Source organism: Hydra viridissima, unplaced genomic scaffold, assembly GCF_058129835.1.
Source record: "Hydra viridissima isolate aposymbiotic clone 2 unplaced genomic scaffold, HvirCarnegie_v1 scaffold_11, whole genome shotgun sequence".
NCBI lineage: Eukaryota > Metazoa > Cnidaria > Hydrozoa > Anthoathecata > Hydridae > Hydra > Hydra viridissima.
In genome coordinates, this window is record NW_028324310.1 from 12,548,822 (window position 1) to 12,567,006 (window position 18,185).

General features: G+C 30.0%; 1 protein-coding gene across 1 annotated transcript; it reads right to left on the minus strand.

Moving 5' to 3' along the window:
• Positions 1-9,143: 9,143 nt before the first annotated feature.
• LOC149882238 (uncharacterized) lies at positions 9,144-17,659 on the minus strand. The gene is made up of 5 exons (XM_090065917.1): positions 17,447-17,659; positions 16,532-17,337; positions 15,894-16,434; positions 15,485-15,659; positions 9,144-9,800 (listed from the first exon to the last, which is right to left on the minus strand). Exons 1-5 carry the CDS (start codon positions 17,629-17,631, stop codon positions 9,144-9,146), a joined length of 2,364 nt encoding a protein of 787 aa, XP_089922043.1. The 5' UTR covers positions 17,632-17,659.
• Between the last annotated feature and the right edge of the window lie 526 nt (positions 17,660-18,185).

Consider the following 18,185-nt stretch of genomic DNA (forward strand, 5'->3'; position numbering starts at 1 on the left):
TGAACTCTTTTATTTGGACTCCATTTTTGTGTCTTTTTAACATCTTTTTTTATTTCCGTAAAATATAGGTAAAATATCGGTAAAATATCGGTAAATTATCCGTAAAATATTCGTAAAATATCCGTAAAATATCCGTAAAATATCCGTAAAATATCCGTAATATATCCGTAAAATATCCGTTAATTATCCGTAAAATATCGGTAAAATATCCGTAAAATATCCGTAAAATATCCGTAAAATATCCGTAAAATATCCGCTCCATGCTGCCCTCAGAAATAAAAAGTTACTTGTGTTGTTAAATTTTAATTGACACAATTTCTTTTTTTTATTTCTCACTTAATGTTTTTCTAAGGTTGAGCTCTTTTCTTTATAGCAGGTTTGTTAAATTTAGCACTGATGGCCCCTTGGTGCTTTTTAACTAACAGTTATGCAATATTTTTTGAAGAGTCCCCATGTATTAAATTATTGTCTTATTCTGTATATCTAATGTAAAAAAATCTTTTTACATTTGGTAAAATGTAAAGATAAACTCTTTTGAAATCATAAAAATAAAAGAAGTACTTCGCCAGTTTATTACCCAATTAAAAAAAAAATATGTAATATACATTAAAAAATGAAAAAGAATAACTTTGCAATTCAATAAGTGTAAATCTTTTCTGTTAATGATATTTAGCATTTGTAAATCAATTTCCAAAATTGGACAGAAAAATATTAAAAATTGAACAATCGACATTGTTTAAAAGCAACTGTTTTTTATGATATTTTTTGTTCGCATTTTATTTTGTTTTTGATTAAGATTTTTAAAAAATACCTGATAAAATATTGAATCATTTCGATAGGGTATTATAATAAAATTCACACGTATTGGTAGCAATATTTACATTATATTTCCAATTTCCTGTGATTGTGAGGGAGTTAGACCTTCCACAACTCTTTATTTATTCTTGTCTTACACTAAAAAATCATAAAATGAGTTAAAATATCAGTCAGATTAGCATGTTTAGGCATTTTAAATGAATGCTTCAAATAAAAACTTCTGATATGGATTGATAATATTAGCATGATATATCAGTCATATCAATCAAATGTCAATATAATGGCTATAAACACATGTCAATGTAATGGCTAAAAACATGCTTTCAGTTCGTATATTAACAATTAGCAACTACTAGCTTTTACTAATTGTTAATAATTAAAGGTTGCTTTGCTTTGTTTTTATTTCAATAAAAATGTAAATAGAAAGTAATAAAAATTATTTATCCGTCTGTAAATTTCAATGTTAAACAAAAATTTTTAAAAACTTTAAAAAAAAATTTGATAAATCTATCACAAACATTTCTGAAAAACTAAATATGGGGCATGGGCTCGATTTTGTGGTGTTCGAGAAGATTCCCCAAATCCCCCCAGGGTATGGTTCCTAAAAACACTTTTCAATTTTTTGCTTGTTTTATATTAAACTAGATCAAAGTTTATCGAAAGATTTCAAATTACATCAAAAAAAAATTTTTCGTTTAAAAGTTGAGACCATTTAAAGTTATTTCAGGGGTAATTTTAAGCTTTGCATTGTTATAAATCTTAAACGAAAAGAGATTTTTTGATGAAATTTGAAATCTGTCGATGAATTTTGATCCAGTTTTTGATAGAACAAAAAAAAAAATTTAGGATTAAAGGAGACGTAATTCTAGGAAGGGGGCAGTTAGGGATCGGGGCGGGGTTGGTTTAGCTCCAACTACCCTAATTTTTTGCAAGTCATCCTCATTTGCTACCTGTATCAACATACTAAAAATTTGAGTATGCCACATGCTCCTTAGTTACCTATCTTGAACAACAAAATTCCTGGGCACTGCCCTAAAATATGTGTTTTCTCCCCAGGCCCCCACTAAAAAAGTTGTCGTTTACATTTTTTGAATGAGGAAATGTTTTCTAATGATAATCAAAAATAAAATTTCTGGGGATGTGTTGCAAGGTCTTAGAGCATGTTCCTATGCACCGTGACTACAATGTCATCTGAAGAAGCGAGTTTTTCAACTGAAACTGAGGTTAACTTATTGTAACTTTATTGATATACTTTAAGTACACGCAAATTTTGTATGCTGAAATTTCTTTCAGGAAGAAGCTGAACGGGAACCAATAAAATAATTTCCTGGAGACTACAACTTAATTAAACTTCCTAGGTTTGCTATGGAATTAGTCAGAAATGAGTGTTCGTCAAACTTAGGTGCAGCTCTTGCAAATGCTTTACTAAATGGCATTAAACATATTTTGAGAAAAGATGTTGATATCAATCACAGCTTGATTAACAAGTGCAAATTAGATAGGGCTAAGGCACAATTAAAGATAGTTAGTGAAGGAAAAGATATAGAAAAGAAAAATTAGTTAATTTGCCTTGGTGTGAATAGAAAACTTGATCAGACCACTCGAATTTCTTGCATAATCAACTAACCTGAAGGAAAATTCCTCAAAAAATATATTAAACCTGAACATCACCCTACATTTGCTTATGAAGATGGAGAATCTGCTGGAACCTATTTGGCTCATAGAACAATTCCTGTAATTGACGCAACTGGTTTAGTACTTGCAAAAAAGACGTTCAGTGTTCTACAAGAATTTAACAGTGTTGAAAATATTCAGGCAGTTCTTCTTGACAATATTGCTGCCAATACTGTCCCAATAAGTGGTTTTTTGGTAAAACTTGAAGTGTTGTTAAAACGAAAAACTGCACCTCATTGGGTGCGCGCTACATTAAAACGAACTTCCTTAAAGAGCTCTTTTTAAAACTAGATGGTTTAACAACTGGAACAGGAAGCTTTAGTGGCCTTCTTGACAAAAGATGTGCTGAAAATATTCAGGATTAACATCAAATTTTGTTTGAACCTGTCACAAATCCTGTAGTTAATGGGTATATTCCAAAAGAAGTACTGAAAGACCTTAGTAGTGACAAAGATTTTTATTTGAGTATTGCAAAGGAGTAGGGTCTGGTAAAGTTGCTGATAAATGGGCTGCTTATAATATTGTTCCACTTAACCATGCAAGGTCGTTAACTCAAGCTATTCACATTCTCTGTTTATATACTAGAGACAATCAACCAAACCAGTCTTTAAAAAAACTAGTCTTCTTTATTGTTCAAGTTTATGCTCCAGCATGGTTTGAAATAGAGACATCATCCAAGCTGCACGACTCTCCTCGTCTTCTTTTTTCTGCTATTGTTCGACTAAATATTCTCCCATTTAATGATGTGATACATATTGTGAAGCAGAACATTAAAAATTATGCATTCTGCCTAAGACCTGAAAACATTCTCTATGCCATGATTAAAGATGATGAAATCATGGTTTTCAATCAATACTGACTCTTAGACAATGGTATCTTTTTAAATTATTTGATTGACTTAGTAGCTAAATGAACTTAACCAGTTTTCAAAATGAATTGAAAAAAATTCCTGTAATAAATTTTAATGCCAATTACTGATATGAGTTGATAGACCTCACTGCTCCAGACGTTACGGAACCTCCTACTACGCAACATTTTACAAATCAAGAAATTCACTACTTCATAGACAATTCTGTTAAGCCAGATATTCCGAACTTCCCATCTCACTCCCTGAGTGCAGAGTGAACTGTTAAACTAGTATCGGAAGCATCCCATTACGTTTACGGGTTTGAGAACCGGCACAGCTGCATCTTGACAAAATTGCTTAGCAGAAAGGTGCGTCAAGCATTTATTTCAAAAGGATATTATTCCCATTCATTTAATGATATTTTTGAATAAATTCAAAAAGTTACTAAATTAGATAAACAACTTTTTATAAATTTAGAATCATAAATTATAAAAAAGGTGTTTAGAAAACTTTTTAGCATATTTTTACTATTGAAAATTTTAATTTCCGCTTGTCGCGCTTCTTATAGCGTTTTTCGTAAGATCGCAATAATCTTTAAAATCAAATCCGCAAACCATTTTTCATCGAAAATCGCTGAAATTTTTTGAGGTATCTTATTTCAACTACCTCCAAATACTGCAACATTACGCAATGGGCCGGGGTAAAATCGACCGACCCTAATATATATATATACATATATATATATATATATATATATATATATATATATATATATATATATATATATATATATATATATATATATATATATATATATATATATATATATATATATGGGCAATTCCACGCAAGTGACGGTCGTAACATTTGACGTTTTTTTAGCCATTAAAAATTAACCAAGAATGGTATTTACATGAAAATTTCCAGAAATGTTAAATACTATTATATAATTTAGTATGTAAAGTTAAATCATTCAAGTGTTCAACTTATTTGATAAATCAACTTAATGCAGCGTCACGGTCGTAGCGCTTACTTTTTAACAAATCTAAACAAATAAACTTTGTCAATCTTTATGCAGCTATCTACTCAGTGAAAGAAAAAATCCTTTGCTGGGTTTTTTTAACTACACATTGAACTTACTATATGGTGAGTTTCATAGATTTTGCTTGAAGTTTTCCGAGAATTTTATTAAGTTTTTTGTCAAGACGGTCGTAACTGTGACGGTCGTAACGAAAAAGCCAAAAATGAAAAACAACAAATAACGCAATGAATGACATAGTAAAAGCTAAATGATTATAAAAACCAATTAAGTTATGTTAAAAAATATGAATTTTTTAACATTATCAAGGTTATCCATGATGTTTCTTCAATACTGGGATCGTTTTATTTGGAGTAGGCAACAAACGCTTAATGCTATTTTTGCTCCCTGTTTTTTTTTGTTTTATTAACTCTATTTAATGCAACTCAATATCTAGGAGTATGTACTTTCATATGCCTCGCAAATGTTTTAAGGAGCCGGGAATCCAATATAGGAAAAAAATATCTTAGAATAGTAAATTTTTTTTACTAATATATAAGTTTTAAAATTGTTCCGCAACCCCATCACAAAATATTAGAGAATTTTGAAACCAAAAACTTTCCATTTTTTACTTGCCAGAAATGCATTTTGGTTATGTTTGTAACGACTTTCACTTCCTCTATTTTATCAGCTATTAAGGCCCAGCTTAGATTAATATCGTCTGTGTTGATAAAATCTAACATACGTTTTGCACCCATTTGATGATAAGAGAAAGTCTTTAGCGCTTAAGACGACCACTTCACGAGATTTTACGCAGTTCCAAACAAATCGCTTTAATGACCCTCCTACTCCATCAACTACTCCTTTACCGTGAGAGGTAGCAAAAAAGTTCCATTCTATACTTTGAAAATGATATATCACAGAGCAATGTTGTATGAATTTGGCCATCTACCTATTTTTGAATTGAGTGCATGGACCATCACTCCATAATATAACTTTTTATATAATCAATGCAATAGAGGTCAAATATTTCACTTAACTATGTTGTAGTGGCGCGTTTTGTTTCATCATTATCGTCGGATATTATTACAACTGATTTTGGCTCTAATTGGTAACAATAGATTACAACTGTAAATAAGGTAATAGTTGACTGCGACCAATAAGCAGCTTAAACAGCATCCTGATAACCGCATGTATAGTTTTGTGAATAATCAAAGTGTATCAAAATTTGGTCTGGTTCGAGAATTTCTTTTTGACTGCAATATTGCTCAGACTGGTGCTTTTTAGTGAGATGATGCTCAGTAAACTCTAGTAAATTGTCGCGGAAATGTTTAAAAATACTTTTTATGTTTTTTTTAATGTTGACTGAGTACACAGCGATGATCTTCTTTAATCCATCAACTATAGATGATTAAGGTATCCATGTCTCCGTTTTCGGGCAAAGAAACTTTCAATAGTTTACTATCATAGTTTCATTAGTTACACAAAGTTTTAAAAAAAACTTTAACAAGTTTAGTAATAAGATGAATAAACAAACTTCAAATTAAACCATAAACAAAACTGATTTATATTATAACTTGGTTTAAATGATGTAAATCGTTTGAAATGAATTAAATCGTTCGCGCTTAAGGTTTTTTTTTTTTTAAGTAAAGAAGCCGTGATGGGAAAACCAGCATATCGTGATGGTCGTAACGTACTTAGTAACATGTTGAAATGGGCATCTAAAGCACTTTAATCTTTTTTTTTTGAAACGATGATAAAGTATGTATAAGTATCTTTACTTTTACCATGGTTGCAGTTTTAAAAAGTTTGATACGAAGCATAGAAAAAACGTTTCGACTTTTTTTTGTGACGGTCGTAACGTCTTGTTTTCATTAATATGCTCTTCTTATAGACTTAGTTAGAGTTCGTTTTTACAAAAAACATTATGCATGGTGTTCAATTTTGCCTTTTAGTCAAACTTAGAAGTAATAGTTATTTAAAAAAACAGGACTGAATCTTTTTTCAACGCTTCACAACATGACTATATGTAAACGTCAAAAAATGCTCATATAACCCTTACAACTTTAAAAGTATGTTATAGTATGATAAAATGATTTTTTTAATAAATTTTTTTCTTAAAAGTATTTTTAAATAGCTGGAAAATAAATTTAATGCGGTTATTATATGTCGCCGTGAAATTTTGTTTTTTTTTCCTCTTTTACGTGGAATTGCTCATATATATATATATATATATATATATATATATATATATATATATATGTATAATAGGGTGGAACTCCAAATGGTTCAGCCCCACTCACTAATTCCGACTTATTTTAAAAAATATTATGAATTTCCCGGTTTTATCAATTACAATGATGATAGTACTCCTTTTGTTGGTACTATTCCATTTCCCTTAATTTCGAAATTATAGCAGCTTTTCATAAGTAGCATGTTTTGCTGTAATAAAAACTTACTTCTAAAAGAAAAGTGCGTGTTTGTTTTAAATTGTTTTAACAATAGAAAAGATAACTGCCATTTGAGCAAAACAAGTGTTGCAATGTTACTTAGTCCAATAAAGGATAAACAAATTGTGAATTTGGTAGAAAATTTGGAGTGTTTCATACAACAGTCGGTAGGGTTTTCACAAAGGTTTATAGAGATCAATGATCATGCTAGACAACTTCCCAGAAAACATGCTTTCAGCGGACCGTGATGCGTAAAACCGCCGGCATCCCAATGCTGGCTCGCTGTGATCTAAAGCGATGGTTACCGTCATTGGCAAAATAATGAAGGTCCGTTATGCCATTTGTTGGCTTCCGCCATCGGCTGCTGAGCGGCAAAACGCTTCGTTGTAAACGCGTTTTTAAAGAGGCATGCCAGCATCGGTAATTACAATGCGGTACGCTGTAGTTTTACCAACATAATGCCAGTTCTGACATTATTGTTGCACGGTGTGATTCATAGACGATAATTCGTCTAACTTTTTTTTACCGTGAACTTTGGGAAGTCTTCCCAAAGTTCACGGGAAAAAAATTAGAGACCGCCGATTCGTTACTGTTTATCGGTTTGCGGATTGCGCACCGAATTATCTATGCTAAACGGTTCAAATTACTTACGGATTGATTTGATCCGAAAATAATGTATCGGAAAAAAATTCGTTAAAATATTTTCGGATTATTTTTTCGGATTGCAATCCGATTCGATACTTTCGGATCGGAATGCAATTCGAAAAATTTTTTTCGATTTGGAATCCGATCCGATATTATTTTTACGGATTTATACTGATTCAGAATAAAAAATGCTTTTGAAATAAGATTCATTTTTATTTATTTATAATATTCAAATATACAATCAAACGAAATGATTTCCTTGTTAAAAATGAAAAAAGTCAAAATCACACTGAAAGTTAATCATTTTCCAAATTCGTTTCCTGGCCACATAATGTCTTGAATTTTACTGAGTTGCTTAGTGTTTTCTTTCATATATACCAACATCTCAACCTTTAAGATTGAAAGATTGGTTCTTCTAGAGCTGTATATATTCCCTGCTGTTGAGCAAACTCTTTCAGATGTTGATGATGCAGCAGGTATACAGAGGTTTTTTCTGGCCAGCCTTGACATTCTTGGGTAAATATACTGGTTTTGTTTCCAGAATTCCAGTACATTTGTATATGCTGGAAATGGTTTTGAATTCCAATACCCCTCAATTTCAGCAGAAATGGCTTTCTTGGTGCTTTTTCACCTCCAGAATTAATGTAACCTGCACCAAACACTTTCTTCCTCAGTTGTTCAGTGAAATCAAAGTCGTCATCATCTTCATCATCTAACATTGAAGAGGAAGGAGTGCTTTGGCTAGCCAAAATTTTTTTTTTGACAGTTCTTGCATAGCTTTTTTTACTGCAGTTTTGACTACTTCAAAGTTTTCCTCCTCTTCAACAAAGCACATGCCCTTACTGTTAGGATCTAAAAAATGAGCTATAGAGAATTCAATATTCATCAACTCCCCTTCGAATCTTTTGTTTAGATCTTCATTGAAGTAATGAGCAAGCTCTGATGCACCTGGGTTTTTGGCTTGATCATCTCCCTTGCTAATCTTCCTCTGATGTTGTATAGGCAATTAATAACGGAACAGATGCTAACATTCTTTTTGCTGCTGCATTTCTCAGAAAATTCTGAGAAGCCTTTCAGAAGCCGGATGACAGATTGAATAGATTCCACTTCATCATCTGTTGGTTAAAGATCTGTCAACTTACAGGTTGACAGATCTTTTACCAACAGATAGTTTTCAGGTAGGTTTTGTACAACAGATTATTTAAAGAATGCATCGCCGGAAGAAGATCCACCACAGACTCCATTTCATGGAGGTCAGAGTTTCATCTTGTGGGGCATCTCTGTACTAACTTCGTTCTGGAGTTATTTAAGGCTTTGGCAGCATTAACTAAAGTCATAGCTTTTTGAGAGGACTGGTTGAAGTGACCTACTATTTTCGTTATTTTGTGGTTGAGAATTGACCATTTTGGACATCTTTTATCATCGACAGCACCACTGATCTTTAGATTTAGACGGTGGTCGACACACAAAATTGCGCTTTGAACCCCAAATGATTTCCTAACACCTGCTTGGACATTAGCTGCATCGTCGACTGTTATCCAGGTTTTGACTCCAAAATCAAGTTCAAGTTTGTTGATAGATTCGTTGAGCTTCTTGGCAATATTATCGCCATTATGTTGTTTGGGGAAGTAGGACATTTCCACCAAGAAGCGCTTTAATTGGAGCATTGAATCTATACAGTGGAGTGTAAGGCTCATGAAAGACAAATTGGTGTGATCAGTGGTCCATCAAGATTTGACTTGTTTGTATTGAAAATGTTTTTTACTTGTTCCATGATGAATTTAAAAAGGAGAGGAATGCATTTTGTAGATATATTCTTTGCTGTAATGGCTCTGAATTGACCGCTGGTTGCAGTTTTCATCATCCGGGTGAATGCGTCAGTTTCTACAATAGAAAATGGTTGAGTGTCCTCAATCATCCATTTAGTAATGTTAACAATATTTCTTATTTGATTGATGTCAGTAACTTGCCATTCAGGTTTGGTAGCCTGTTTTCTGCCTTGCCGTGTCTGTGTGTAAGAAGTGCCACAAGTTCCACTTGGTCCAGGCTGTAGCGATGCTGGTGTATCTCTTTGTGTCTGTGGATACCTCCTCTTTTTTCCTCTTTCTTGTGTTTGTTTAAAATCTAAGTCTTCAGAGGCAAGCTCATCAAAAATGTCTGGTATTGTTGATATTTGCTTGTCTTTCCTTTCATATTGTTTATATAAATTCAAGTGGACTCTTTTCAAATGGTTCCTTATTGGACTTGTGGTGTTTTTGTTGATTAAGTATATTTTGCCACAGGCCTTGCATTTTGCCTTGTTTTCCTCCACATCGTTGAAGAATTCCCAAATATTAGATAGCTTAGGCATCTGAAAAGAAAAAAAAGTTAAATAAAAAAAAGAAACGAATCGGATTAAGTTTGCCATATCGGAACGGACGAATATTTCGGATTATTTATTGAAGTTAAAATCCACAAAAATGGATCAGATTATTAATAAGGATTACTTTTCGGATTAAAAATTCGAAAACACGGATCAAATCACATTTTCGGTTTACGGACTTTTTATTGAAATATTTTCTTCAATATTTCCTTAATATTTGCCTTAATAAAACGTGATTGTTTTTGATGCATACAGTTTCCGAAAAAGAACTAATTATTTATTAAGTTATTTGAAAATTTTCCTTAACATTCGTTTTAACAATAAATGATATTTAAGAGGCATGCTTAAAGTTTTCAATAAAAGAACTAATTATTTGCCTTCATTATTGAAATGAACGTAACAATTTTTCAAACTAGTTTTTATCTTTATTTCTATTTTTACTTCTGTCAATATTTAAGTAGAAGAAATATAACAATATAAATTTTATCGGACCAATCCACGCAATAGAATTCAATCCACAAAAAAAAAAAAAAAAAAAAACCGCAAAAATTCAGTTTGAAATATTCATAATTTTTAAATCAAAATAATATAACAATGGCTTACCTTAATAAATGTAGGTGAAGAATAGTAGACTTGATCTGTTGAACGATTTGTTGTAGGTTAAGATTTCCAAAAAGGACTGATTGAAAATAAAAAAGGAAATCCACTATTTATAGGACTCGCACATAATAAAAATGTAATTTTTTTGGACCACACCATTTAATGGTGTCGCGAAAGGAACGCGATTCTTATAATTCGCTAAGCGAATTAAAGTTAAATTGATTGGTCAAAATTTTTTGGATTAATAATCCGAAAAGCAAAGAGAATCCGCAAAAAAAATAATCCGTTAAAGGTTCGTAAAAATTTTTCGGATTAGTAATCCGAACAGCGAAGTGAATCCGCAAAAAAAAATTCGCTAGTGGTTCGTAAATTAGTTTTCGGATTATTAATCCAAAAAATTTTTACGAACTGACTGTTTTAATCCGCAAAATAAGTCGGATTGGCTTTTTGCGGATTTTACGAACCAAATCGGCGGTGCCTACCTTTACTTATTTTACTTTAAACACCAACTCAACGCATTAATATTTTACAACTGAATTTTTTTTTCAACGTTGAAATAACGTTTAAAAAACGTTTACTGAACAACGTTTAAATACTAACGTTATTTTAACGTTGAGATTTGGTTAACCAACGTTAAAACAATGCTTCAACCAAATACCAACGTTAAAACAACGTAAAGACACCGGCTGGGGGTGCTTATGCCATTAGAAAATCGATGATGACGGACAATTTTAGGGTTACAACCCTAAATTGGTTTAAGGAAAGATTGCTTGATCTTTGAAAAAACTGGAATTTTTGTTTAAATATTTAAGTATGAAAAGTATAGTAATTGTTCTACCATTTTAAAGTTATTAATATTGCTCAGTATATTTTCTTGTTAACGTTTAATCATTTTTAAATGTAAAATTTTTAAATTACCTCTAGAACAGCATGGAATAATAGAAAAAAAAAAGTCTTTTTTCTCATACGCACGTAAAACAAATTGATTTCGATTGTCAATACAACAACTCAAATACACAGTACCTAACACATATTGATCTTTTGTTAAATCAGATGTCCTTTCTATGATATAATACCACATGCTGTCTTTTATTCAGTTATTTGTTGTAGCATGCACCACCATAATGTTTGTAACTCAATTATTAAAATTGCAGCGACTTATAATAATGCAAAAAAAGAAAATATTGTTATTTACGAAATATGAACTAAAGTTTCCTAAACCGTGAAAAATATAAATGGTGTTGAAAAATTTGGCATGTTTTAAGATAAAAAACTTTTCAACTTGTGCAATTAATTAACTTTACATCCTTGTTTTCTGTTCCATCCATGCCGCAAAGCTCGTTAGAAAACAGCATGAATAGCTTGCAAAACTTGTTTTTATCTTTTCAGAAGCACCCCATCCTATTGTAAATGTTGTTAACATATATTCAACTTTACAAGATTAGCTATAATCGTTTTAGGCTCTAAAACTCCTTTTACAATAAGACTGAGCTTTTCAATTATCCTTTTAAAAGAAATAAGTTAAATAATAATAGCTATATCGATCTTACAACTAATTGATGTTAATAGCGGCATACTCAGTTGTACGATCAAACTAAGCTGATTAATTTATTTTTGTCATGTCTGTGGACCATTATGCTGTGTTATTATCGGATTACAGTTAGTATACAAAAGTTCTTATTTCAAGTTTCTTTTGTTTGATTGCAATTGCTAATCAATGATTCCAATGCAATTTGACAACCTCATTTTCAATAAACGTTTTCCATTCAACAAAGGAAATTACTTTTTTTTTTTTAAACTATTTTTTTAGATAAGGTTACCCAGGAAAAAGAAATCAGTTTTGCATATGTAACTTTAAATTTTATGTAATGCGTATGTATTGCAACATAAAACAGTAAAGAACTCGGGAAATGCATTGTGGTTCTAATATATCTACATCTTGCTTAGAAGAAATTGAAGTTGCATTTTTTAATTCATTCTGCAAGCAATTGTGTGTTAATTGCTTTTTTTTACATATACACAAAAACTGAGTGAACTTTTGGAAACACCATATTCTTTACCATGCTCCTTAACTTTCGTTGCTTTTGATGTATCAACACATTGTTACTCAGGATATTTGAATTTGTTGGCAGCTATTTTTTTAAATATCTCTTAAAACTCTTTTCTCATAAAGTTCTCTTTTAAATCTCTTACTCTACCTTAACCATCTCTTAACCCTCTAAAAACCAATTCTCTTTTCTTTTTTTGAGCTTTTTATAGTTTTCGGTTGTTTACCGTTTTGCTACTTATTCATCATTTTATTATATGACAGGTTGAATAAGTTTACGTGCGTACATCTTTTCTTGGTTGTTGTTATTTTTTACTTTTCTTTTCGGTATATCGTCTATTTATTTGACAAATTCAATAAATCTTTGTGTGTACGTCTTTTCTTGGTTGTTGTTACATTTTACTTTTCCTTTCGCTTTATCATCTTATTTATAAGACAATTTCAATAAGTCTTTGTGTGTACGTCTTTTCTTGGTTGTTGTTGTTTTTATTTTTCTTTTCGGTATATCGTCTATTCATTTGACAAATTCAATAATTCTCTGTGTGTACGTCTTTTCTTGGTTGGAGTTACTTTTTACTCTTCTTTTCGCTGTATCATCTTATTCATAAGACAAGTTTAATAAGTCTCCGTGCATAATATTATATGCTTTAGTCGGGTAAAACTTACAGATAATGTTTACAAACTTATCATTTTCCCTCCTCACAATATATATATATATATATATATATATATATATATATATATATATATATATATATATATATATATATATATATATATATATATATATATATATATATATATATATATATATATATAATATTTATTATACCATAAAATATAGATTTATTTCTAAAAAAGTTGTAAAAAACATTGACAATAAAAGTCTTTGTTCCGAAACTCAAACCATTGGACTGCATATTAAATATGCATTTAAGGAATGCTATGAAAAAAAAGCATCATAAAAAGAACAGAAACTGAGGCAAGTTTGTTTTATACTCTTCGTTTCTGATCTAAACTTTTAGAGTGTGTTAATTGTTTATTTACAACACTTTAGCAAAGCTTTGTTCACTTCACATCAAGACTTTCTTTAGTCCATATGTATAAGGGTATAGAGGGCTGAATTTAGTCCGAAAGTATAAGGATAAAGAGTGTTAAATTTAGAAAACCTGCAAAGAAAACGTCTAATAAATAAAAACCTTTGATAGGGATACCATGGAGCGAGATGAACCCCATGATAAGTTTTTCTGACTTTCCGGTTTTGAACTTCTTCTTTGAGCTCTTCCAGGGCCTCAAATGCTTTTTAAAACATCTAGAGAAATCCTTCTTCTCAGCATAAAAGAGTGAGTTTTTTTAGTTTGTACTAAAAAAAATATGAGTAATTTAAAAATTACGCGTTTAGCTTTTGTCAATAGTTATGTTAAATGTTCTAAAATATTGTAAAAATTGATATTGCAAGAGTTTCAATCACGAAAACATGTTTGAGCTTTTTAAATAAATCTGCTTTAGTATTTCATTAAAATGATCTTCACTTAAAAGTTTCCTGTACTTCTTTCCTGGTAATTTATTCCCAGGTAATTTATGTTATCGCTAGTTTTAACTGATAGAGCTAATCGATTTCTAATTATACTTGTATGATCCTTTTTTGAGATAACTTCACCCTCTATGTTATATATATATATATATATATATATATATATATATATATATATATATATATATATATATATATATATATATATATATATATATATATATATATATATATATATATATATATATATATATATATATATATATATATATATATATATATATATATATATATATATATATATATATATATATATATATATATTAGGGTAGGCCAAAAACAAAAAATTTTGAAAATTTAACATGTCTGCAAAAAAACGTGATCCTTTTCACATATGAATACAAACTTTAAAAAAAAATTTGGAAAAAAATATCATTGAGTGCTGCCGAATTTGATTTGATTATTTTCATTTTTAGTCTAAAATATGTCAAAATAAGGATTTTTTAGGAAAGTGAAAAAAGATTAAAATTTTTATATCTATAGGAAATTTTGTTATTTGAGGCTGTTCATTTAATAGGCAACACGTTTTTGAACCTTTTTGGACTTCCCCCATGTATAATTTTGTGTTACTTGTTTATCAACTCCTCCCCTATTATTTTTAAAAAAGATATATCTCTAAGTAATTTTTCGCTAAAAATTTACTGATTCCGCTATAATAAGAATTGTAATTAAAAGGTTTTTTTCACGTCACATTGTAGCTAACCACCCTTTCCATGTGATATTTGGTGACACTTTCAATACCCCTCCCCCATATGGGGAGGGGTTTACCACAATACAAGTAATAACTGCTTTTATAACCCCTTTTTAAATCATATATTGCCTGGATTACAGAAGAGTTATTTTATTTGGAATTTTTTTGGGGTCTAATTATAAACAGAGTGGTTATTATTTATACTCAGCTAAATCAACGAATAATTGCTTCTTATTAAACTTGCCTACAACTTTTCTGTGATTTTCAACCACGTTAAAAACTTCGTCCTAAAGATAAGAAATATTATTTATCTATAATTTATTCTAAAAGTAGATTTGTATGATTATTTAGATTCTTATTCATAATTTCTTCTCAACTAATTTTACGGTTTACCTTTGTAAGTATTTGGAGATAATCAGAACACAACTTAATTCCTCTCTCGGCTGCGTCATTAGTCACTTTTAGAGTTTGATAAACAGCTTCATTTTCAAATAATAGGCATTATCGTCCCATTCTGAAGAAGGAATTTTAAGCCATTTTCCATCATCTTTTAAATTATGAAAAATCAACCAAGACTTGTTCCCAATATAAGATAAAATATCGGAATTTTTTCTAATCACTGGAAGAGTTGGTTTACCGCAATTGATACCAAGTGGTTTTACGTATTCTAGCATTTTTTTTGCAATTTTATCTTTATCATTTAGAGAAAGTTTATTTGAAAATAAACTTAATACAGACACCTGCTCGGTTAGATACCAAGAGTGTCTGCTTAAAACATATTGGGCTTTTTCAGCAGGTACACCGAAGTTTGGTATACCTTTAAGTGCTTCTAGATCATTAAATAATACTATATCATTAATTGGTGCATCGCAAGCCTTTGACGCTTCTAACCAAGCTTTAATGTAAATGGCTGAGCTAAAAGTCAAAAAGATTTTAAGATTTTTTAAATCAGATTCGGGTAAATCTTTTTTAAATATTAACATCTTTGGTGCATACAGCAAATGCGCCATCCATCTTGCATGATGGTGAGCACCACATGTTTTCCATTTTAAGAAATTGCGAGTTTCATTTGCTTTTTGTTTTAAGAATGAATTTTCAAGATCAAGGGATCTATTTGAAAGTTTGAGAGGAATTTTTTTAGAGTAAAGCCATTCTTTTTGAAAATTATTAAACTCTATATTATCATCAGATGATGTCTCTTTTTGAAATAAAACTTTCCAAAACGACCCTAGGATTAATTCTAAAACATGATGACGACATGCAAGCCAGAGAAGCGTTTTTATAGATTTGCATTCTTCAAGAAGAGTTGCCGCTCCGTTTCTTACTCCAGTATTACAAGCAGTTGTATCGAAAACTTGGGCAACAATATTATCTTTAAGATCCCATTTTTCTAAATCTTCTATGATTCCTTTACATATAGAATGACCTGTGCCTGACTGAATAGGTTTAATAGATAAAATTTTACCTTCCTCGCAGTTTGGAAAACCACTTACTAAAACAGTTAAATAGTCAAACTTTTTACCAGATATTTGCTTTATAAGTTTCCCATCCCAATGAAGAGTTAAATAATCTAATCTAACTTTTTTTTTTAATTCTGCCATTATATTTCTTGCCATAATTTGTCTATTTTGCTTACGTGCTCTTCTAATTGTGTTTAGTGAAATATCTACATCATTAGCTTTAACCCCACCTAAAAAATACAGAATATAATTTTTCTTATCAACTAATCACACTAATAAAAAACTCATGAAACTGTTTAGTGATTTAAATATCAATCAAAAAGTAACCTAGAACCAGGATTGCTGAAACATTTATCATAAGCTGTGCGTTTGATAGTTTAGATCTATCAGCAGTTAATGTTATCATTGGATGACAAACAAAGTTTCTTGGCAAAATTAAATTGATATTATCTGATACAACATTTTCCATTACACCTGCAGAAGATTCAAAATTATTTACTTCATAATCAATTTTAGAAGAGCTCTGAGAATCTGAGTACATAGAACCTCTAGACGCAGCAAAAAATGATTCTTCAGTTGAGTCACTATCACTTTTATAAACGCTGAAATCAATTTCTTTATCATTTAATTTTCTTTTCTTTTCTTTATCGATTCTTAATTTTTCTTTTTCCTCCTTCTCTATTTTTCTTTTGACACTCAATTTTAACAAATTATCTTTTCCATCTAGTCCTCCGGTTTTTACTCCACTTTTGAGTGTTGAAAACCAGAGAATATCTTCTTCTGCATTTAAATTTGATCTGGTTTTTTTAACATATTCTTTCCAATTCGGAGAACTAATATCAAAAAAGTTATCCATTATTTTTCTAAAGCCTTGAATAAGTAAATCTTTTTTTGAAAAACATTTATGTTTAGACTTTGCAAGACTTTTCCATTTATCATGTAACTTAATAATACTTTCAATAATATACTTTTCCTGCTTGCAAGGAATATCAGCTTTATCCCAAAAAACTTTAACGGTTTTCATTGTTAATTTTGCAGTTAATTTTAATTTTGAAATGTTGCTTTTAGTACCTAATTCTTTTGTACATTTAGAAAACACTTGAATCGAATTGTTCATCATTTTTAATTGATACCTTAACAAGCAAAACAGAAGATGAATTTAAGTTTATTTTCAAATTGAAAAATAAAGTTATTTTTGGAAATAAAAAATTTAAGTTATAAAAATCTTTAAATAGTATAAACCTAAAAAATCTGTAGACATCTCTAGTAGTAGGCAGAGAACTGGTATTAATATCTGACAGCGGATATCCAACCAACCATATTTCATTTGTCGATTTCAATACTTTTGAGTATTTCTTTTTAATTGACTCAGTCAAATTATTTTTTACAGACAAATTCTCTTTTCTTTTTTGTGTATGCGATGCCATGTTAAAATGTTAAAATGAATTAAATTTTATGACTACTAGAAAAATAATAAAATGTAAAACATCTTCATTTCTTAAAAACGAATGGAAAGATGAATATAATTATAGAATTAATAAATTTAGTTGCTTTCTTAAAAAATATATTAGTGTTATGATACGTGCTTCTTCTTTTTTTTTATTAACCTTGTTTTTTAAATTATCTTTAAACACATCTAAGCTAACTATGTTGTTTGAAAATAACAAGTTATTTTATTTTAAATCAAAAATCTTTAAGTATCGTAAAATTTCATGGTATTTAATTATATAAAAAAGAATTTTAATTACATTTCTTTTTGTACGTAAACTTTATGATTTAGCGGCTGTTACTTATGCAAAATATTTAGAAAAAAAAGAATAATTCGAATCAAAATACAACAAATTAGTTAAAATAGATAAAACACTGCTGCATGCTGCAGTAGATTATGTTGCTTACATTATTTTTAAATAAACAAGAATGCGTCGCGTGTATTGTTTGTTTACATGAAATACTATAGAAATATGCCGTCATTAGTAAATAT